The sequence below is a fragment of the Thunnus albacares genome, chromosome 3 (assembly GCF_914725855.1).
Source record: "Thunnus albacares chromosome 3, fThuAlb1.1, whole genome shotgun sequence".
Classification (NCBI taxonomy): domain Eukaryota; kingdom Metazoa; phylum Chordata; class Actinopteri; order Scombriformes; family Scombridae; genus Thunnus; species Thunnus albacares.
Window position 1 is genome coordinate 32,552,204 of NC_058108.1, and position 23,535 is coordinate 32,575,738.

General features: G+C 37.8%; 3 protein-coding genes across 3 annotated transcripts in view; 2 read left to right on the top strand and 1 right to left on the bottom strand.

The window, feature by feature from the left end:
* Positions 1-7,819: 7,819 nt before the first annotated feature.
* Positions 7,820-9,501, bottom strand: gtf3aa (general transcription factor IIIAa). Its single transcript, XM_044340140.1, has one exon. The coding sequence runs from the start codon at positions 9,400-9,402 to the stop codon at positions 8,326-8,328; it is 1,077 nt and encodes a 358-aa protein (XP_044196075.1). The 5' UTR covers positions 9,403-9,501; the 3' UTR covers positions 7,820-8,325.
* A 35-nt stretch (positions 9,502-9,536) lies between these two features.
* On the top strand, positions 9,537-14,446 carry yju2b (YJU2 splicing factor homolog B). Its single transcript, XM_044340130.1, has 10 exons — positions 9,537-9,612; positions 10,312-10,350; positions 10,461-10,514; positions 10,611-10,693; positions 11,493-11,548; positions 11,646-11,706; positions 11,848-11,990; positions 12,212-12,384; positions 12,560-12,698; positions 13,626-14,446. Exons 2-10 carry the CDS (start codon positions 10,348-10,350, stop codon positions 14,129-14,131), a joined length of 1,218 nt encoding a protein of 405 aa, XP_044196065.1. The 5' UTR covers positions 9,537-9,612; positions 10,312-10,347; the 3' UTR covers positions 14,132-14,446.
* Positions 14,447-16,978: 2,532 nt separating this feature from the next.
* LOC122972806 (complement C3-like) overlaps positions 16,979-23,535 on the top strand; it is a 32,449-nt gene continuing 25,892 nt past the window's right edge. Inside the window, exons 1-10 of the mRNA XM_044340147.1 lie at positions 16,979-17,107; positions 17,201-17,230; positions 17,317-17,352; positions 17,935-17,976; positions 19,026-19,218; positions 20,841-21,006; positions 21,321-21,391; positions 21,629-21,720; positions 22,730-22,812; positions 22,995-23,082. Of these exons, the coding sequence (XP_044196082.1) occupies positions 17,019-17,107; positions 17,201-17,230; positions 17,317-17,352; positions 17,935-17,976; positions 19,026-19,218; positions 20,841-21,006; positions 21,321-21,391; positions 21,629-21,720; positions 22,730-22,812; positions 22,995-23,082 (890 nt within the window). The 5' untranslated portion in view covers positions 16,979-17,018. The remainder of the gene's footprint in view (positions 17,108-17,200; positions 17,231-17,316; positions 17,353-17,934; positions 17,977-19,025; positions 19,219-20,840; positions 21,007-21,320; positions 21,392-21,628; positions 21,721-22,729; positions 22,813-22,994; positions 23,083-23,535) is intronic.

Genomic DNA, 23,535 nt, shown 5'->3' on the forward strand with positions numbered 1-23,535 from the left:
TGAGGCAATTTCCTCCAAACACACTGCTTCAGTTACTGTATGTTGCGTAGACAAACGGCAACGGCATAGTTACACAGACTCTTAACTGCTCTGGATTCTAGTGTGCTAAGAATATTTAAACATATACAGTAATCTTTGTAAGGGCGAAATGCACATTGATCAACATTATGAAAGTAAATGTGCATGTGAAAACTCTTTCAGTCAGATGTTGAATTATCTATTAAAATAACAATAGACAATCTGTAAAGTCTAAACAACAAAAGGTGGAACATAAATGCAGGTAAACAAAGGAATGAACATTAAAGAAAAGAGTAAGCAGTTCACATAGCAGGAAATATCCAATGCATGTGAATAATACAATAATCAAAAAAAAGGATATTACTTTTACAGAGCTGTTTTAGTATTTGCCTCCTGGTTTCACTTAGTTATATTTAGACAAGAGGAGTATGTCCAATGAGATTTTGAGTTTATTTATTTCAGTTAAACAGCCCCATTTCTCATTTATTATAGCACTGCTGATATGAATTAAAAAGGAATCATCCCTAAATCTTGAACTCACAATGATCCATGAAATTTACTGCCAGGAATTTCAATAATTCTTTCCAGGATAAGGCTTTGGAGACTGCACAAAATGAGACATTAAAATGAAAAATGTATTTTTAAGCAAGCTCCACCTCAAATACAGGTGTTTAACAACACTGACTATATATTTCTTGGACTATCTGCTGCTAGTCCAAATCATCACCATCACGCATTCACCTCATGCAAATGCTACACTTGCTAAAGTAAAAACAATTTCAGTTGGACATAACTGTCTCCAAAATTTTTAACCATTTCATACGATTCATATTCTGACCCTTCACAGTCTCCCCTCATAATTAGTCTCTATATCAAACTTCTGAACCTATTTGTCATTCATGAATACGTCATCAGTCATTAATAAATGTATGATTAATCCTTACTGAAGCTTTCAGAGAGCAGAGAGAGTGTATTCTATAGGTTTTTACACTTTTCAGTATTTGTTTCAAAATCACACTGTACTATGGCCTTATGTTACCTAAAACAGCCATAATGATTTAAGTTCTATTTATTGAATGTGAAGAATGCAACAACATTTTTAATGGTAATTAAAAAAACAAACAAACAAAAAAAATAGTTGCAAATTTAACCCAGAATACCTTCTATATACAAAAATGTATATCAACAGCACAAAAATCTTTTTCAAGGCTTTCAGGCTAAAAGTTTACAATTTAATGAGTTATTGTGCAAAGAAATTGTGAAATCTTCTGAACCTTGTCTGAGCCGCTTGAACAAGTTGACATCTGGTGTTTAGTTTTAAAGGGGTCCAGAAATTCAACCATTGAAGCGCCACTGAGCAAAACCCCGCTCTGGTGCTTTATGGTCTGGTCTTTTAGGACTATGGTTATACTGGGCAGCTTTTAAGTGTCAGTACACACATGCATGTAACCTTCATCTTTGTGCATGCAGTATACAATAAATGAAAGTTCTTTGTCAACCTGTACAGGTTAACAACAATAACAGCTCCGCTTGACTCAACTGCCCTCAGCCAAGCAAAATGCTTCTCACTGAGAGCACCCATTTTTCCGGTAATTTCCATGGAAAACAAGTGCACGAAAGGGCAAAGAGCCTGACACATTCCTTCTACTTTTCAAAGAGACGCAGGGACGAAGGCCAAGGAGAGAAATGAAAAGATAGTGGGAAAGCGTAGGAGGTGGTGGGAGAAATACAGTGGAGATAGAGCAATCCCTTTGGATTACAGACTGAAAAACCAGTCTGGAATTCAAGGATGTCAGAGGACAGGAATGGGAAGAACGTGCCATCACTTTTGTCAAAAAAGAAAGAAAAAAGACACAAAATGGTGACAACATTTGTATACTGTGGTCAGGCTGGTCAGATCTGAACACACTGCCTGATACGGTTCCAAAACTAGATACCCAATATTTTTAAAAAGCGTAACCTACTCTAATGCCAGGATAGATATCACAAACTTAAAACAGAGTAGGGCCCCTTTATATGGATATTAGTATATATGTATATATATATATATGTGTGTGTGTGTGTGTATATTGTTATCTAAGAGCTTATTTACTCAAGTACTGTTCAATTTGTTTCACAATTTCGGTATAATTTGAGTATTCCCATTATATACAACTAAATATGTTATAATGCATTATAAAATGATTATAATGTATTACAACTATGAGAATTATAATACATTATGGTCCTTGCAAAAAAAATGACCAACAATTATGAAGTATTATGATACTTGACCTTATAAGTAATTAAAAATGCTGTTATGATTGTTGTTATAAATCATTATGAATATTTATGAGTGCTTATAACTGTATTTATACAGATTATAATGCGTTATAAGTATGTTTATAATGTATTATAAACATGGACATCATAGAAAGTGCTACCAATATATATATATCAACCTCTACACTGATACATTTCAGAGAAATATATTTTATTTTTTATTTTATTTGTGCTACACTATTTGTTGTATTATTTTACAGTGAGGAAGATTAAGATTTGACATACAAAACATATAACAACTTTATTGGCGAGTTCAACACTTTTGAGGTGTACATGCTCAGGATTGGATTGGCTGATATGTGTTGATTTACCACCCACGTGGCCCAAATAATGGCTTCCTAATTGAATTTGCTGAGTTTTTATCTTCTGTGGTTGTTAAACTTGCCAAAGTTTTGATTGTCAGTGATTTCAATATTCATGTTGATGATGCATCAGATAAAATTGCCGCTGGGTTTTTAAGCACTACTCCATCCTTAAATTTAATGCAACATGCATCAGGGCCAACTCACAATCATGGTCACACTTTTGATTTGGTTTATACTTTGGGTCTGAATCTTAATACTTTATGCATTGATGACTTTTATGTGTCTAACCTCAAATGTATTATTTTTCATACTGTCTTCAATGCTGAAACCCAATCCATGAAACGTACGACCCGTTCTTGCGCTCTCAACAGCCGCTCTGCAGACAAATTTGCCTCTGTCTCTGCAGACCTTACTAAGGATATGGCTTTCCCTGCCTAGACCGATGATTTAGTCTGATCCTTTAATAACCTCTGTTTGTCAATCCTAGATATTGTTACTCCACTTAAAAAAAAATCTCTTTGTACGGTTAACTCATCCCCTTAGATGACTGACGACATACGCTGTCTTAAAAGAGAGTGCAGAAAGGTTGAGTATGAGTGGAAACACACTAAATTGGAGGTTCATTTTATTCACATTAAGGAATTACTTTCATCTTTTAATAAGAAAGTGACAGAGATGAGAACTACTTATATTTCTAATTTGATTAATTGCAATAATAAAATCCCAGAGCTTTGTTTAGCACTATCGATAGATTGGTTAACCCTGCACCTCCCCCTGTACTGGTCTTTTCAAATAATGACTGTGAAATGTTTTTATCATTTTTTGTTAACAAGGTCACTGATAAAAGGTCTAAAATATTGCTTTCCTGTACCCCTGGAGTAGACTGTCTGGTCTGTGTTTCTTTATTTAGCCACTTTAGCCCAATATCATTGGAAGAACTCACAGCCATTGTCTTCCAAATGCGCCCCTCCTCTAGCTCTCCTGACATTCTTCCAACCACTCTTTTTAAAGATGTTTTTAGTTCCTTTGGACCATACTTACTCTCTATTATAAATAGTTCCCTTAGCTCTGCCTGATTATTTTAAGCATGCGATTATTCAGCCACTCTAGAAGAAGCCAAGCCTTGACCCATTGCTTCCCAATAACTACAGACCTATATCAAAACCTCCTTTTCTTTCCAACGTCTTGGAAAAAGTAGTATGTAAACAACTTGAAGGAATGAAATCTTTGATAAATTCCAGTCTGGTTTTCGTGTGGGGCACAGTAACTTCTCTGATTAGGGTTTAAAATGATATTTTAATACATGCTGATGCTGGGGAATGTTCAGTTCTGTTGCTGCTTGACCTAAGTGTAACTTTTGACACTTAGTAGGCTCCAGCAGTGGGCGAGTATCACCGGGACTGCCCTAGACTGGTTTGCCTCCTATTTGTCAGACAGGAGTTTTTCTGTGGCCAATGATCATTATGTCTCTTATCTGCTCGGCTTACGTGGTCTATCCCAAGGTTCAAGCCTTGGTCCTTTTCTTTGCTCCCTGTACATGCTCCCCCTTGGTTTCATAATTAGTCGATTTAAGTGTATTTCTTATCACTGCTATGCGGACGATACACCGCTATACTTTTCTTTCAATTTGTATGACCTTAGCAAACTCTCTACCTTGCAAGACAGTACAGCACCTTGTAACTCTGGTTTTGAAATGTGCTTTATAAATAAAGTTTACTTACTTACTTTATAAAATATGATGCATTCTTACAGATCAAATTGTTCAGTTGCAGCTGTGAAAAAGTTGATATTACCTCCACCTTTGTCAGCTAAATGCTGCTTACACATAAATACATCAGTTACAATGATACAACACTACAATATATGTAATGCTCTAATGTGACTGGGATCATCATCTACATAAGCAGGACTTGCTTGCTTTTGATACTTAAAATACATTTTTTATGGTATTACTGTTATGCTTTTAACTACAAAAAAATATGAGTTTTAATTACAAGTTAAAAATAAATACCAATACTGTATATTACCTGTTAAAATATAAATCTTCATATGCAAAATACACACATTTACATAATGGAAGCAGCCATGTATTAAGAACTACTGGTTGCCACTGCAGCTCAACAGGAGCAGCTGGGGGATTTGAGTGTTGCTTCAGGGCATGTAAGCAGTAAATTCCTGGTTGTTTTTAGGGCTGTAACCAACTATTATTTTCATTATTGATGAATCTGCCAATAATCTTCTCAATTAATCATTTAGCCAGTAAAATGTCAGATAATAGAGAATCTCAGATGGCCCAGGACTGCATTGCAGCTTCTAAGCTCTGGGCGGCATTCGGCTCGCTACATGATATATGGGTAGACTTTTTTTCACAGAAGACATTTTGACACATCACAGTAAAAAAGTATGGGTGTAAATAATAAAATGAATGACTGAAAATGAATTCCATTTAGCTGTTTCACTGTCCTGCTGGCTCACTGTAACACTGTCATGGTTTACTGGGACAATTGAATAGAGTTGTTAATGTTATTGGTAACACCTGTGCTTTTACTACTATGACAAGTCAAAATGTCTGCTGTGAAAAAAGGCGTATTGTCTGTTTTCCGGTGTAAATCTTTTTTGGGGCATCATAAGTCTTTGATGGTGCATCACTGCTCCCTGCACTCTGTCTCCTCTGTATTCCTGCTGACATATAGATCAAAGATATGTTTCTTTCTAAGATGTACTGTTTCCTGTATGTACATTAACTCAATAGGAAATATGAACATATCCTCTGCTTTGATCAGTGGTGTATACTAACCTGATTTTAACAATTAAAACAATTAATTAACCAAAACTATTTCCTTAACACTTGAGGAAATTTTACCAATTTGAGTTAGTATTGTCACCTTTCTGACAACGTCAACAAAAGCTGAAAGTGCATAAGCTTTGTAAAAGTAGAATTTATGGCAGAACTGTTGTATTGGATTACATTAGATTGCACAGGTGTTCCTAATAAAGTGGCTGGTGAGTATATGTCTGTAGAGCATAAAACACCTTTTTTGAGAGAAATTTTAAAAACTTAATTAATCATATTTTCAGTGATTTACAGTAGAATACAAGTCACAAAAATTAGTTGGGATAAAATCACTTTACATGTAAATAGACTGTATTGTGGTTTTATTTCTTACATTTTTCTGCTGTATTTGTGTGTATGAATAGTTTTTGTACAAACTGGAACTGTTCTATAATGATATTTTGAGTGATTATCATTAAAGATTTGTACATTTGTTAAGGTTTTCTGGTAGTTTTACACTTTCTTAAAGTGACAAAATGATAAGTATAGCTGAGTTTGCGCTGAAAAATGTATACAATGAATGTGGGGTAAGGATGGTTTAAAACGTGCTAAAAAAAAGACAAACATTAATGCATTCAAAGTTGGTAAAAATTAACCAAAATGAAACTTGACTCCAGAGGGTAATGTTCACGAAAGTGTGTATGTAGAAACTGAAAAACCACAGAAATATTGATGTCTGATTTGTAGTACAGTCATAATCCAAAGGGATGGTTTTCCTACTGAAATGTTGACTGATGTGACTACACAGCATCTAACTGCAGTGTTATTGTAAGTTATCAGTTTCTCTGCAGCAGTCATCAAGACAAATCAGAGCATTTGTTCCACGTGATAAATTAAGGTTTAATCGCTCCAGCATCCATGCGAGAAGGTTGTAAAAGAGGAAATGATTCCAGGATATTATATTACATGTTACATTCAAACTGTATGAATACTAATTGGATGAGGCCTTTGGTGCATTCCTGGGTGAGCTGGTCAGACAGCCAGTCCATATAGGGATCGTCTGAGCTGAGCGGGGCAGGAATGCAGGGAGCAGCCTTCCTGTAACTGGAAATATTCGGAGAAGATTTAGCCTCGGAATCTCAAACTCGCGCAGAGCTGCTCCTGTTTACGCCGTAAATCTGTTGGTCGGTGCTGAAATACTTGACCATGTGTCATCGTGGCGCAAGAATCTTCCCAGCCTCTCTCTGCAGCAGCTGATTTCACTCTCAGCACACACCCCTCCTTTGGTTGGGAACGTGCAAGTCAGTGACATCAGCTGCAGACTTCTCGACCATGATGAAATAAGGTTGAGAGATATACTCTACGTGACCAAAAGTATGTGGACACCCAAATAAAGTAGAACGGAAACCCGAACATTACACTCATATACGACTGTCGAACATCTCAGTACAAATCCGGTGGCATTAATCTGCTGCTGTGACAGACTTGTGGGAAGGCTTTCCATAAGATTTTGGAACCTAGCTGCAGGAATTTGATCCCATTCAGACAAATGAGCATTAGTGAAGCTGGCAACTGAGGTCGGGTGATAAAGTTTGGCTCACATTCTGTGTTCTACGCAACACCAGTTCACAGAAGTGTTGAATGGGGTTGAGTTCAGGACTCTGTGCAGGCCAGTCCAGTTCTTTCTCAGTAAACTGAGAAAACCATTTTTTATAGACTATAGTCTGGCACATCATAGTATGCTGTAGCATTAAGATTTCCCTTATTTGGAGCTAAGGGGTTTAGCTGAATTCGGGACCAAAAGTTTGCAAATATAAATGAACTGGGGTGTCCACATACTTAAGGCCACATGGTGTAACTGTGCTATACACAGTAAAATCTAATATCTGTTTGATTCAGTACAGTTAGGGGTTCAGTAAAGACATTGGTCATGGTTAAAACCATGGATGTATCATAGGAATAATTAATTAATCTTAATACATCCATGGTTAACACACATTTTATAGCCAGTTCCAGCTGCCATTTTACAGACTAAACTAATGCAAAGGAATGGAGTGAAAGCTGGAAAAAGTTCATAATATGAACAGTGAGAAAATGACAAACTATATGTGACCTTCCATTTTTTTTATTTCAAATTAAACATGTTTTCTTCTTTGGAAATAAAATTAATTAATCACTGACAAGCTTAGTTCAGATCAATATCAATTTAGGCTCGCCTGCTCACATGATAGTCCAACTGTAATGTGCAGAATGATCTCATCTCCTTCAATAAAGGCTGCCAGGAGACCTCACAGATTTAAACCACCCTTAAAGTGCAATAAATACCATTAAGAAATCAAAAACATTTTTCAAGGCGTTCAAATGTTTCATTGAAACAAAAAAACAGATCCGAAAATAAAGATCAATCTTCTCTTTAACTTTTTATGCTTCTTAACTCCACTTATTCAATTTACAATATGGAGAAAAAATATATTTTCTTATATAAATGAAACAGATATAGTGGATTAAATGCTCCAGAAAACGACGCACTTGAAACAAAACAGAAAGAGAAGCCCTAAAAAAAGAGGACCATTTAAACACAAATAGATCATTTCAATACAAAGACAGCACTGCAGTTGACGTCACATGGAGGATTTGGTTCCAGGCCAAAAGTTATTCCTGTCGCTATGCTGACTTGTTCATTCTTAATTCATGTGAATTATGTAAACCAGTTTAGTCTGTTAGGTTCCAGCCTATCAAACCAAAATGAATACAATTTCAGGTTTATTGCGGTTGACTCACAATGTTGGACAAACTTTATACAATAACAGGACCTCCAACAACCAAAGTCAGGTACGATAATGTGGGATAAATGCTTTCAACAAATGTCTGCTGCCTTCATCATGCTGTAAATTCCTTCATTAGACTCTATACTGTTAGTGGTGTAGTCAGTGCATTCGTAAGTCCATGTGTGTCCACAGCAGGACTGCACAGCAAGGACGTGTCCTGCAGGAGGGAAACCAACTCAACAGGACCAGGTGGAGCTGTCTTCTTCTGTCCAGACCCTCTGAGGGACTCCCGGGCCTTTTTGCAGACTGACCTTTTCGGGTCGCTGTAGCCGCTTAACCTGGAAGCGAGAGATCTTTTGGGTCGGGGCCTCTTCAGCTTCTTCCGCTCGGGGTCATGGACGACACTGTGGCGCTGGAGGCTCTGCTTCATAGCGAAGGTCTTCCCGCAGCCTTGGTGGGTGCAGGCGAAGGGCCGAAGCTCCTCGTGGAAGGAGTTGATGTGGCTCTGCAGGTTGAAGGTCGTGGTGAATGACCTCTCGCAGCCATCCCTGGGGCACTTGAAGACTACTCGCTCGTCACAGTGGACGTGCTGATGCTGCTGCAGGAACCAGGAGTCCCTGAACACCTTGCTACACTGCTCGCACCTCAGGTTGCGTCTGTGCTGCTCCTTCCTGTGCTTCACATACTCAGTCCAGGTCTTTCCAGTGAAGGTGCAGCTCTCCTCCTTGCAGGGATAACCTCTGTGCACCTTCTCATGTCGCTTCAGTTTGCTGGGGAAGGCGAACCGCATCTGGCAGCCTTCATAAGTGCACTGGTAAGGGGGAAGCTGGGTGTGCTGCTCACACATGTGGGACTTGAGCTGCTTGTTCTTCTTGAACTCAAGCCCACAGCCGTCAACTTTACACACGTACTTCCTTTGCTCCTGGGTGTGGACGCGGCTGACATGTCTGGCCCGGTTTGCGTTGGTGGTGAAGGCCTGAGTGCAGCCGTCCACGGTGCAGTGAAACGGCTTCTGCCCGCTGTGAGTGAGCTCATGTCGTGCCAGGTGATAGAGGCTGCAGAAGGACTTCCCGCAGCCGTCGTGCTCACATGTGTGCGGCTTCACTCCCGTGTGTTTACACAAGTGAGCGTCCAGTTTCCATTGTTTGTTATACGCCGCCGAGCAGCCGGGAAACGAGCAGATGTAACGTTTGTGCGGCTGCGTTTTAACTTCCATTTCTGCGGCATTTAGTAATAACAGAGGATACAAGTTTGATATAGTTTACCTCTGAAGGCACGCTACACGCGTTCAACCTCACCCGGTACTTCCCACAATGCTCTGCAGCGTGACGCCACTTCCGCTCCGGATGTTACGTCTTAATTACCCATCGGTCCTCTGGTGTTTGATTGTTGACTGTTTCTGCAGTTAGCTCACAAGAGCTTTTGTAAGTACTGTGAGATTTTTACGTAAAAAGTACACATGACAGCTCCACATTTCAAAATGACAGCACAAATGATTGTGTTTGCAGTTTCCGTTCAGTTACACGTTGTTCATATTTGGACGCAGACGACGCTAACGTTAGCTAACGTTAGCATGTTGGCTAATGCTAGTTTGCGTTTAGGTCATATGTAATGAGAAAACGTCACAGCACGCTCTTTGCAAAAAAAAAAGTCAGTTTAATGTTTTCATACAGACCACCTTCTGTTCACAACACAAGCCTTTACGGTCGACATACACTTGTATTCACATTATACACCTTACTAAGTTACTCCAACACAGCTTGACATCAGAGACATTCATTCCTCTGAGAGACTTTAAAGTTTTATTAGCTGATATTCTCTTGTGATCTCTTGTGATTGTGTCTGTGAGTGTGTATGATGATTGTTTAGTGATGGGAACGAACGGTCTTATCGTGATCCTGTGTAAATGTAATCTTTTCTCATGTCTCTTGTGCAAAAGATATCTTGATCTCAGTGAGATTCCCTGAATAAATAAAGCTTCACTAACTATAGTACCGGAAACCAGATCCCCCCCCAGTTCTGAGTTTGCATGAGGAACTTATGAATCCAACCTATCCTGTTATCTGAAGCTATATCAGTATGGTGTCAATGACATAACTTCTTTTTTTATCGTGTGAAAAAAGAGTGGATCCATTAGTGGTGTGGAGATCCAGACGTCACTATGGTAAGCCATGTTCAGTATTATTCACCTGTGTCTGTCAAGTTACAAATAACCACAAAGATATTTAAATACTCAGAATAATAACAAAATATACTGTACCGTTTTCTTGACAGGGTGAAAGAAAAGGAACAAACAAATACTACCCTCCGGATTTTGATCCTGCCAAGGTTTGTATGACCACACAGACAAGAGTTTTCAATCTTTTTAGCTCAACTTTGTGTGTATAGATCCTGACTGACATCTCCATCATTCTTTGCCTTTAGCATGGATCCCTCAATGGCTACCATAAAACTCACGCTCTGCGGGAGAGGGCCAGGAAACTGTCCCAGGGCATCCTCATCATCAGGTCAGTACACACATACTGTAGAAATGATAAACTGATGTCAACTGGAGATTGAAAATGATAAATGATATCATTTGAAATCCAGCTTCTGACATGTTATTAGATAAGTTAAATTCATTTGGTTTGACCGGTTATCATCTCCAAAATACATATTTATAGAAGCAAATGACATAATATGCTGATAAAATAATGCTGAAAGACAAAGAAAAGAAGTAACTTGGAGTTCTTTTATTTCAGAGCTTCAAATATGCTTTATTATGATAATTTTCATACAATATACAGCAAACACAAAATTACCAATATGGTGCAATTAAGCACACACATCCAAACCCCTTTCTCAAAACGAAGACACAAACGGGGGAGATGCAACTCTTGTAATTAAACAATTCATAGATTAGGGTGAAAGTCCATGAGGGATGACGAGTAGGTGATAGTTAAAATCTTTGTGTAAAATAAAATAAAATAAGTAAAGAGTAAAAGTAGTGCAGATATACACACATCTAAACACTGTATATATACACATACAATATAAAAAAAGTAAACAGATACATTTAGATAAACTTAGCTACCTCCCAAAAAACAAGGAAAGGCCCCTAAATTTGATAGCTTATAGCAAGCTTATCTTTTACAACATGCCTTATTCTGTCAGTGTATAGTATGTCAGTAAGTTCATTCATCCAATTAAAAACTGTGGAAATAACCTTTTTTTATTCCAAATGAAGCAGTTTCTTTGCTGTGATTAAACAATAAGAAAGAAGTTGAATTGAATGTATGTTTTAACTGATTGTTTTTGTCCATAAAGGTTTGAGATGCCCTACAACATCTGGTGTGATGGCTGTAAAAATCACATCGGCATGGGTAAGCTGGGAGAATTAACTTGGCCCTTTTAGTCGGGGTCAGTCTCACATGATGTTGTCTGACACATTTCTATAACAGAGATTTTCTTCTTGTACAGGGGTCCGTTACAATGCGGAGAAGAAGAAAGTGGGGAACTACTACACCACGCCAATCTACAGGTAAACACAGACGGACTGAGTTGACGTGAACTGAGCCGTGTGACGCAGTTTAAACGATGCCTCTGACAATAAAAGTGTCTAAAAAAATTAAATCACAAATCAAGAATTTAAAATATTAATGTTTGTTGACCTACCCACCAGGTTTAGGATGAAGTGCCATCTGTGTGTTAACTACATCGAGATGCAGACGGACCCGGCGACCTGCGACTATGTGATCGTGAGCGGGGCAAGCAGGAAGGAGGAGCGCTGGGACATGGCTGAAAATGAGCAGATACTCACTACAGGTACAAATTCATGTTTATAAATCAAAAGATAAATGACTTGTTTAGTTCACTTTCTTTGAGCACAGTGACGATGCACATCCTTGAGGATATAAGGACATAAAGGTGTCTTTTGCTAATGTCTTTCTCTCAAGGGTTGATATTATTTTTTTTATGCCACCCGCTCTTCTTTGCATGCTTGTTCTCTTTTCTTAAACAACTCTCTCCTGCGTCTCTCTGGACAGAGCGGACAGAGAAGGAGAAGCTGGAGACGGATGCCATGTATAAGCTGGACCACGGTGGGAAAGATAAGGAGAAGCTTACGAAGGCTCTGCCCTCGCTGTCCGAGATTCAGGACTACCAGTCTGGCTGGAAGGACGACTTCCAGCTCAACAGCTCCCTCCGCAGGAAGTTCAGAGTAAGATATTGATCTCTTCTACAGGTATCTGCTGTATTAATGCTACCCAAGATAATGTTCCTGTGCTGAATATCCTCTGAAATACTAATTTGCATACAGTAGACTGACATATTTTGAGATTTTTTTTTTGCATTGCATCACCAAACTGAGGACTCTGTTTTACTTTGTGATGCAGACAGAGAAGAAAGTTTTGGCTGAGCAGGAAGAGAAGGACAACGCGGTGAGAATGAGGACCAACCTGTCCATCCCGCTGCTGCCGGAGAAAGATGAGGACAAGAAACTGGCAGCACTGCTCACCTACCAGGCTCCTGACTGTAAGCAGCAGATATGGGTTCTTTTCTCACATACACGACTGATTTAAGTAGAATTTAATAATATTCACTGACTGCATTTGACCTTTGACCCCTCCTTGCTTGCAACAACAGCTCCTCTTATTAAAATTGGGAAAACCATTCTTCTTTGGACACAGTCCTCAAGCAGCATTTGAAAAAAATGCAGTAACTTTTAACAATTTTTAAGAAATGAATACATTTTAAAAGAATGTCTGTATCAGCCGGAAATCTGTCAGAAATCACACAGATGTGACAGGGTCGCATAATTTATCTTAACTACACACTACATGCAAATTTGTAATCTGTGGTTGAATATGGATCAGTGTCAAAATACAACAAATAAGTTTGATAGACAATCATGGGATATGTTTGCTAGATTTAAGCAATACTGCACTACATCTTTAAATCCCTTTTAATATCCCCTGCAGTAAGTGAGGTTGGAAAAATAATCTTGACTACATCATATATAACCTATATCAGCTTGTTAAAACCCTTCACTATAGCTCTGATGTTAACTCAGAGTGAAATATTCAAACTCAAAACTCAAACTCAATGGAATCTAATAAAAATATTCTTGATTTCTTGTGCATTATTTTAAACATCTCTCTCCAGAATTCAGCCCAACATTTCTGTTTTTTCCACTAGAATTTAAAACAATAATCAGTGAATTTGAACAAAGATTTTTATGCACAGCATGAATTTGCACTCAGTTGAAGAGGTTAATGAGAAAATAGCAAAATAGTAGAAGATACCTTGTGAAGAAATCCTTTTTTGTTTAAAAAAAAAAAAACCTTCACATACATTTTTGACATTTTTCTAACTAAAGTCATATTAATGGGACCACAGCTTTTACAAACATTTGAATTCTAAAAATATCTTCTTTATTATTCCCCTCCCCTCTCTGCTCAGCCTATGAGGACAAGAAGCACAGCAAGCGGAAACAGATCTCCTCTCGTTCATGGTTCAACTCCACCTCACCTTCACCAGGGGGCGCTGCTGGCAGTCTGCTGCACAAGCTGGGCCTGCAGGGGAAAGAAGCAGCAGTGGCTAAAGCCCTTGGCGCCTCCCACAGCCCCCTGATCCGCAAACGCACGGGAGGATCCGGAATCAAAACTAAACCCTGCGCCACCATCACCCACAGGGAATCAGACTTTGAAGTCAACACGTATGACAAAGATATTTCAAAGGTCACTCAGAGAGAGGAGGGACCGAGTACGGTACCAACACAAGTGGGACAAGAAGTAACAGAGACAAATGACAGTGGATGCAGGGAGGTTAAAATCACAGAGGAAGCGGATAAAGAACTGACAGACGCAGAGGACTTTGGGAAGAAGAAGGAGCAGGACAGAAGTTTTGGAGCAGTCACATCCCTGGTGGCAGACTACAGCGACTCCGATTCAGACCCTGGACAATGAGGTTGAATGAAAAGTGTTATTTTGTGAGAGTGAAACAGCCACGGACTGATCATAATAGAAATATTCGGTTTGTTTGTTTTGTTTTTTAAACACAATGTGTAAAATAAGATTTTAATTTTGAGCTTGGTAGCCTGCAGAATTCAGTATCATACATGTGTTTTATGAAGACAGACTGTGTAAACACTGCAGACCCAGCTGAAAATGTTTGATTAAATTGATTTTCTGTTTCATATGCCCACAGATGTGTGATCTGACAACAAAACTGTCAGGAACCTTGTAAATTAAATGTTAAATATAGTTTCAACTGCAGTTAAACTGTTGTTTGATGAGTTTAAATTTCATTTGTTAGCAGAAATTGTTGCAACTATCTACATCATCCAATGGTGAATATCTGGTTTTGGACTTAGTATCATTAACATCTCCAGAAATAATTCATTCATAAATTATTATTAATAATGATTAGAGTCAATGCATAAATTGCTCCACTGTGCGAACTCACCCACAGACTAAGACAAAGCAAAATCTGACCTTTTTAAGAAGAGTAGCATGTTATATTATTGACATTTAGGGCTGAATTATTTTCATTATTGATTAATCTGCAGATTATTTACTTGGTTAAATGTTTAGTCTATGAAATGATAAAAAAAAAAAATTGCTTTCACAGTTTCTCAGAGCCCACAGTGTCTTCAATTTGTTTGCTTTGTCTGAGTGACAGTCCGATACTTTAAGATGTTCCATTTACTCATATATGACAAAAAAAAAACCCCAAAACAAAACAGAAAACCGTCACAAGCAGGTGCTGATTAATTTTCTTTCAATTTATTAATTGACATATCAATGCAGAGCTATTGACGTTATCTGCTGTTATCATTGCTTCCACAGTTTCATGAGTATTCAAGTAAATTTGGCAACATTTTGTAAGGAGTAAGTTACACCAGAGAGGTAAATTCTAGCAATTTACCACACAATAACTCCTGGAATCCATTGGACACCATGATGCATTAGTTTCATAAAAGGTTTCTATTACATTTAAATTTTTAACTTTTTTGCACAGTGCAGTTTATACAGCTTCTTCCTGTGTCTTTGTTCTGAAAGCATCATCGCAATTTTCAGTGTTAACAGCCCTTTAACCCCCACACAGATGTTTTCAGTTGTTGTGGCTGATAGGAACTCAAGTCAGGTTGGAGATGGGTGTAGCTATGCTTGAATTACATGATGTCATAAATTTCTATGTACTGGTAAGAATGATGACAGTGTAAGAGGAAAGTGAAGCAGTCCTGAGAAGCAACCTAATCAGGTTGGCTGTACCATGGGGGTTTAGGTGCTTCAATTACACCACTATAAAGTCTTTAAAGGGGACATATACACATTTCTAGGTCTGTGTTTTTATTCTGGGGCTTTACTGCAATATCTTTGCATGATTTACAGTTAAAAACTCCTGATTTGTCTTATACTGGCCCTTTATGCATGCCCTCAGTTCGATCTTGTCTGAAATACGTGAGTGGACAACAACATAAGCGACAAGGCTGCAGAACCAACAGCCATTGGCGGCCATGTGTGAACAATCTGGCATCAGTTTGATGGGGAAGTAACACCAAGATTGCAAACGGAACGTTCAGGGAAGGCAGGCAGCATTTTTACATACGTACACCCTCAAGTTTTGGACCTTTGATGACGTTTAACATAGAGATCTGACATAATAACAGTATAAAAAGGACAGAAAATCAAAGCAGGATAAGTCCCCTGAAAAGGTTTTGGCATATATATTTGAATGATGAGTGACAGCACCTCAGATCTCTGTCAGAATCTCAAATCGATATTGCTGGGCATTTTATATATTGTTTCTCCTGAAATGACCTGTGTTGCACTGTGGAGATTTTGTAATGATGATCGTTAGAACAATCATTAGCTGACAGCTAATGTTGCAGCAGCATCGCCCTCTAGTGGGCGCTGTTCTGTGCCTAAATCCAAACATGGCTTAGATAATATAACTTTGAAAAAAAGATGCTTTCTCCACTAAAATGTGGTCATGAATGGTTGTGATTTTTAATTAGTAAGTATGGAAAGGCAAGTTTACATGTAAAATATGTACCTTCAACAGGGAAGCATTTCAAAGTGCTGTACATAAAACATAAAAGGCAAGATGTAAAAGAAAGACAAGACATCAAGTAGGATTTAAAAGAGTTAAATAATAGACGTTATAATAAGCTAAAAGTAGAATAAGACATAAAACAGGAGAATAAAAGCTACAGTGCAGCTATGGTGTAGAGATATAAATAAATTTAATAAAATGTATTAAAAGGCAGCGGCAAACAGAAAAGTCTTTATCCTTGATTTAAAAGAACTGAGAGTTGCAGCAGACCTCCAGTTTTCTGGGAGTTTGTTCCAGATATGTGGTGAATAAACCTGAACGCTGCTTCTCCATGTTTAGTTTTGACTCTGGGGACAGAAAGCAGACCTGAACCAGACAACCTGAGAGGTCTGGATGGTTCATAATGTAGATAGACACATCAAATAAATATTTTGATCCCATATCATTCAGTACAGGGGAGATCAATCCATTGGCAAACTGGTTTAACCGTACAGACTACTCTACGTTGGAAATGATGATGAGTATTGGGGTAGTTTCTGTTAAATAAGGATGAAGGATTTTATTGAAATAAAGGTACTTTGGAGGGTTATGTTGGTTCAAATAGTTAACTCATTCCATACAAGAATTTGTAGTTTGTTTTTGTGTCCGAGCACTATTATTGATCAGAAACATTAGTCCCTCTTCTTCCTGTTGACTGTACATAGTCTGATGAGGAAGGAGGGGGTTACGGCTCTGTTTTAACAGTTGATTGTCTCTCCGGTGGCCACAGTTCACTGAGGCTCCCTGTCAGTCAACATGGGTTGGTGGACACTGCACAACATTTTATTTCTTATGCTTCTCTGCAACTCCAACGGGTGGCTTCAGGATAGAATAACTTTAGAAAGGTAAGTTGTTTTTGCTTTAACATTTTCTGCTGACTGTTAGGACAGTTTATATTATTGAAGTGTTACCTACTAATGAAGTTGTGTTCTTAACAGACCCCGAGGTCGACCCCCCTGGTTTGACAGGTAGGTGTGCACACAGAGATCATATGCAAAGTTGCAACTTTTAGTCTCTGACAGCTTAAGTTATTATTTCTGAATCTACTCCCCAGATTTCAGCCAATAAACAGATACTGGGACCTCCATTCGTAAGTAACCAAAGTGGACTTGTCTTAACAAAAAAATAAACACAAATACTATACAATATGTATTTACACTGAACAGTTATTTTGTGACATCATCTGACATCTTTTGACGTGACTATATCAATAGCCCAAATTTCACAATATCAAGTTTTTTTCCCAAGAAATCAATATTTGTCATTGTGGGACAGCTTTTAAATTTAAAGTTTATCCAGTGAAAAAAACACACTTTTCATTTACTATGAATGAAAAGTGTCGTACTAATTAGATGTATTATTATTATTATTATTATTATTATTATTATTATTATTTTTTTTTTTATTATTGTCATTATTATTCAGTTGTAGGGGAAACTCCGGGGTACATTGTGTTTTACAAAAACATTAAAAAATAAATCACTTTTTTAAATGGGAATGTAAACTCAGTCACTACATTTTTCCCTCTCCTTGTTTCAATTTTGTATGTTACCTTACTGTTGTTTAATGCTATGTGACTTTCCAATACCACAGTTTGTTTGTTTGATCTGTACTCTTGTTGGCAACACTTGTATCATGACTAAAAATAAACATTTTCGTGTTTATTTTACAGTTTACCATCTGACCCGAAGCACAAAATCAGTTCTTCTGCAAGGTACAGTTGCTGATATGGTGTTGACTCTTACAACCGTTAACAGTCAGAACAAATAATTCTCCTTCTTCAAGGACAGATTAAGTTTGACCTATCACTTTATACTCACTCTTACTTCTATTTTAGTACTGGCAGTTTTTAAAATTATTTTCTGACATCTTATCACTCATCAGTTCTCTTTTATTTCTCTATTTTCCATCCACAAGCTTTGTATTGTTCATCTTTTAAAGCAAAATTTAAAGGTGCAGTGTGTAGAATTTGTGGTGTCTAGTGGAATGGACTTGGCAGAAATGGAATATAATATATAGTGTGTTTTAATTAGTGTATAATCACCTGAAAATAAGAATCGTTGTGTTTTCGTTACCTTAGAACCACCTTATATCTATGTAGGGTGACCTATGGCCACCATAGGTTCTCCTACATTCTTGGAGGGGGAGGAGGGGTTATTTATTTTTTTAATTCAGTTGGTTGCAATATGCAACCTCACCAATAGATGGCACTAAATCCTACACACCGCACCTTTAACACATTTAAGTACTGGTGTTTATTTTCAGTCATAATATTTGGAGCAGTAGTAGTGGCCTAATAGTAGGGTTTCTGGTCAGGAAACACTGAAGCCTTTTTTGTCGGCTCAAAAGTAGCCAATCAGCCTATAAAATATTCACCCAGTTACTTTTTAATTGTAGAAAATAAATACCTTTTAGGTTGCTAAAACACACAAAAAAAGCTCCCATAAAAATATTGAGGACATGACCTCAGTGTCCTTAATGGTAACTATGGTGACAGTAGTGTATTAGGCATTGCTTTTTTCATTTTACAGGTCACATATTTTTAGTAATTTCATAGTAAATTTCTTGAAAAGGAAAAGGAAGCTTAGGGAAAGAAGAGAGAGTGTTGTGAAAGTTGTGGTAGGGCTAGTAGATGTAGCAGTAGTTAGTGAAGTAGTACTAATGGTGATAGTGGAAGGAGTGTTAGTAGTCATTGAAATGTTTACAGTATCTAACAAGTTAATGACTCCTGCCCTGGTCTCGTATTGTGATGTCATCCTGCAGGTTTACTCTGCTTGCTCCAGACCTGCTGAGGACAGACAGTCCGGAGAACATCTACCTGCAGTACGAAGGCAGTCTGTCCAGCCCTGTCACTGTCTTAATCTCCATCCAGGACTTCAGTAAGGCAACCACGCTCCTCCAGGACTCCGTCAGACTCGAACCAGGAAATGGCTATAACGCTCTCAAGACTATACAGGTGACTCACCAGATCATGACTTTAGGTGCCATGGTCTGGATAAATGACATGAGTATGTTTTGGTCAAAATGTCTTAACCTCCAGTTTGTCTTAAGTTTTTATAACATAGTATAATAATAATAATATTAAACTTTATTTACATAGGATTGTTCTTAACAACGTTACAAAGTGCCTAACAAAAAGAAAAGAAAATCAGACAAGGCAGATAAAAAGAAAGTAGAGACAATAAAATGAATGTAATCAAATAAATAAAAGTATATATCAAACATTTCCAAAAGCTTTGACAAAGAGAAAAGTTTTAAGAAGAGATTTAAAAGAAGCTAGCAAATTAGTGCATCTTTCTTCAGTAGGCAGAGAGTTCTATATTGTGGGACCTCTAATAGCAAATGCCTGATTACCTTTAGTCACCAACCATGACCTGGGAGTAACCAGCAGGGCTCCATCTACGGATCTTAATGGCTGAGAGGGAATATACCAGGTCAATGAGTCAGAGATGTATGTAGGCACAAGGTCGTTTAAAGCCTTAAAATTGAGCAATAAGATTTTAACATCATTGCAAAATTTAACAGGACGACAGTTTAGGCAGGCAAGCATGGGGGTAATGTGATCATGCCTCTTTGTTCCAGGAATAAGTCGAGTTGCAGTGTTTTGTACCAATTGGAGACAGTGGAGGGAGCTCTGGTTGATACATGAGTAAAGTGAATTGCAATAATTGAGCTGAGAATAAATGAAGGCTTGTAAAACTTTCTGTTTTTAGAGAGTATCTTGAGCTGGGGGAAACATGACTTGACAACATTTCTGACTTGATCGTTAAAACAGAGACTAGCATCAAATATACCCCTAGATTCCTACCAGCCTGCTTAATATTATTCAACAGATCACAAAGATTAGCACCAAAAGAGCTGATGAAATTTGGCTGACTGAACAGATTGACCTCAGACTTATTATCAATAAATTTAATGAAGTTTTGGGACATCCAGGAGTTAATATCAGAGAGGCAAGTTCTAAGATTTGCTACGCTGCTAGGATCTGCGAGTTGAATGTTGTCAGCATAAAAATGGCAAAGTACATCATGCTTCTGAATAACATGGCCAAGAAACAGCATGTATATAGGGAACAGAAGGGGACTAAGACATGAACCTTGAGGGACACCAAAACTGAGCCATTGAGGAAGTAGAGTTACCCAGAGCAATGGAAAAAATTCTGCTGGAGATGCATGAATGTAATAAGCTGACAGCTGCAATTCTGGAACAATGGCTTACTTATCTTGAGTATATTAGTGAACAAAAGTGCCTCCTGACTGTTGAAGTATTTGGACTGACAGCACAGTGACAGAACAGGCTCTGTAGTCAGAGACAGTTAAAAAGTTAGGTTATGCATATAATGACAATAATCCATCTTTCTACAGGACTCTAGTTGGGAAAATCATCTATCTCTAAACCAAGTGTCTTGTTTACATGATTAAGAAAACAGAAAGCTGATAGACAGAAAAACTGACAAGACAAAAAAATATATTTACCAGCTGCAGGTTAAAGGTCAACTGTCTTTATTGTGACTGATCCCCACTATGATTCTATTTCTAATTTTAAATATCTTCCTGTTTCTCATCTCATTTTTCCCAGCTGTCCTCGGACCATTTCGATCGTGAAGACAAAAAGAACCACTTTGTGTATCTGACCGTGAGGTTCGAGGACTATCACTCTGAGGAGAGGGTAATGATGGTGTCTTTTCACTCTGGATACATCTTCATCCAGACAGACAAACCCATTTACAAGCCTGGAGATACTGGTAAGGACTAAAAATAATGGTACTTGAATGACACAAGTGACCACAAATACTGTTTTTGGTTAAAACTGTTAAAATGGTTTGGTGGATATGTAAAAAGAGCAACTATTTTATTTCTCCAGTCAAAGTTTAGCCATGATAAAAGCACCATTAGTGGTAGCAGTGTAATAATGATGATGCAACTTATGGATACAAGCCTGAATAATGTTTGACTGATGTATTAAAAATTGAAAAATTATTTTACTTTATTATTTATTTTGAGTATTTTTCAGTCTGTTTCTTATACTTTTTCCCTTTCGCTGTTTCTTCCTTCTCAGTACGGTTCAGAGCCTTTGTGTCCTCTCCAGCCTTTAAGGCCTTTGACAGCTCTATCACGATAGATATCCAGGTAAACAAATAACGATACATTATCGCTGAAATGTAAAATGTGTGTAAATAATTTTGTAATAAACAAAATGCTTAAAAGAGAGTCTTTTTCTAAAAGAGAATGGGAAACATTGGAAGATTTTTTTTAGATCTGCTGGAGGTACATGAGTTATCATGAGTTATAGGTTGTGTCAAAGCTTGTAATAACCTAATGGATTATTAAATTCATATTAGCTCAAATTATCTCTGTGTGTTACAGAATCCAGAGGGTGTGGTGGTTAAGCAGATCTTCAGAGTCAGAGCTGTTGATGGCATCCATAGGGAAACTTTCATTCTCTCTGAAATTGTCAAGTAAGATCAACTTGTTGGACTCCTTTTTAAAGACCTTCCAACACCTAGAGGATTAGAGGTGTTGACATTATTCATTGAGGGACGGTTAGTCAAGAATTCACACTCTCATAGATTCTTGTCTCAGCAGAATTTATTGAGAAAACTCAGAGTGTTCAGAATAACCCAGAAGGCCCAGGATTTTGATTCAACACCTCGCTGGTCACAAACATGTTTATTTTAGGCCTCCACCTGCCCCAGTTAAGGCTTTGTAATATGCTGTGGATGTACACTAGGGTGACTAAATTCACTTTACTGAAATACCTCAACTGAAGAAAATAAGTTTTTTTTTTCAGAATAATTCTATGTGATTAAAAGTTCAAGCCACATTTTGTAGCATTTATCGTGAACAGAAGAGTCTGTGATGGACAGATAACCTAAAGGGCATTAGGGTAAATCCAGGGCCACATCAAAACAAGTCAAACAAGTGAAAGTTCCTTTTTTTTTCTTTCCCAAAAAAGACGCAACTGTACCTGCCAAAAAATCCCCCAAAAACATGTGATTGACCTGATTACATGGAGCATTTTAACGTTATAAAATAAGCAATTTTTAGATTTATTTAAGACAATTGGCAGTATGTAGACAGCATTTACATTGCATTTAAATTAAAAAAAGCAGTAGTAGTTTGGTAGTAGTAGTGGGGCACTTTTCTTGCTGTGGAAATTAAGCTACAATTTTCAGAGCTTTTGGCAAATGTGAAAGGAGTGAAGGGCGACAGGATTTATGGGTAAAGTAATTTTGATTTCTAGAAACTCTGCCTTTACAGTAATATCACTAGTGCGATATTGAGGCTGCTCCCTGTAGTGACCATGCTTTCACTTTTTTACAGCCATCAATAAAGGGATCATAATTATTTTCCAATGATAGATTGGTTTTTCTAAATTACATGTAACACATAAAAGGCCAAAGAATATCCCTCTGTTTTATGTGCTATCTCTAATATCTCTAATATCTAATTGATTGTCTGTGACAGTGAAGGAACATGGACGGTGGTTGCCAAGTTTGACCACCGGCAGCAGAACACATTCACCTCCCAGTTTGAAGTGAAGAAATACGGTAGGTCAAGTATAAATCGTGCTTGCTTTTGCTAATTATATCAGTAGCTAGAAATAATTTTTGTCAAGTATGAATCACATTTTCTTCAACTCTGAATGTCACATTTTGGAACAAAGTGATTTATAGGCTCTCCAACTGTGTGATACAGTTACTCTTTATTTTTATGGTGTATGGTGTTTCAGTGCTCCCAGCCTTCAATGTTACATTGACACCCAGGAAGTCCTTCCTCGACCTGGATGACCGTGAGCTGGTAGTAGAGATCTCGGCCAGGTCAGTCCAATACACAAACCCTTATTTACTGTTGCACTGCAATTTATAATACGGTACATCTCTTGGCCATATTTATTCATTTAAGTGAGCCATGACCCACACTGCTACTGATCAAAGTTTGAAGGGGATATATTATGCTTTTTGTAATTTTCTGTTATTTTTATACTGTTATGATGTTGGATATCTATGTTAAACATGGTCAAAGTTCCAAAACCAGGGCTTCAACCTGTTCTGAATGCTTTGTTTGCAATGTTAACTCTATTTCCCATTGAACTCCCATTGTTCATGCATTCCCACGAAACAGCCGTCCGTTTTGTAGTCTTTGTTGCTAAGGTTGTTCCGTGGGTTTTTTGGGTTGTCTACTCGCATATTTCAGGACATCGGGTGAAGGAAGGCTGACAGAGACAGAACTGAGGGGCTGCATAAAGAGCCAGCATAAGTTAAATCATGAGC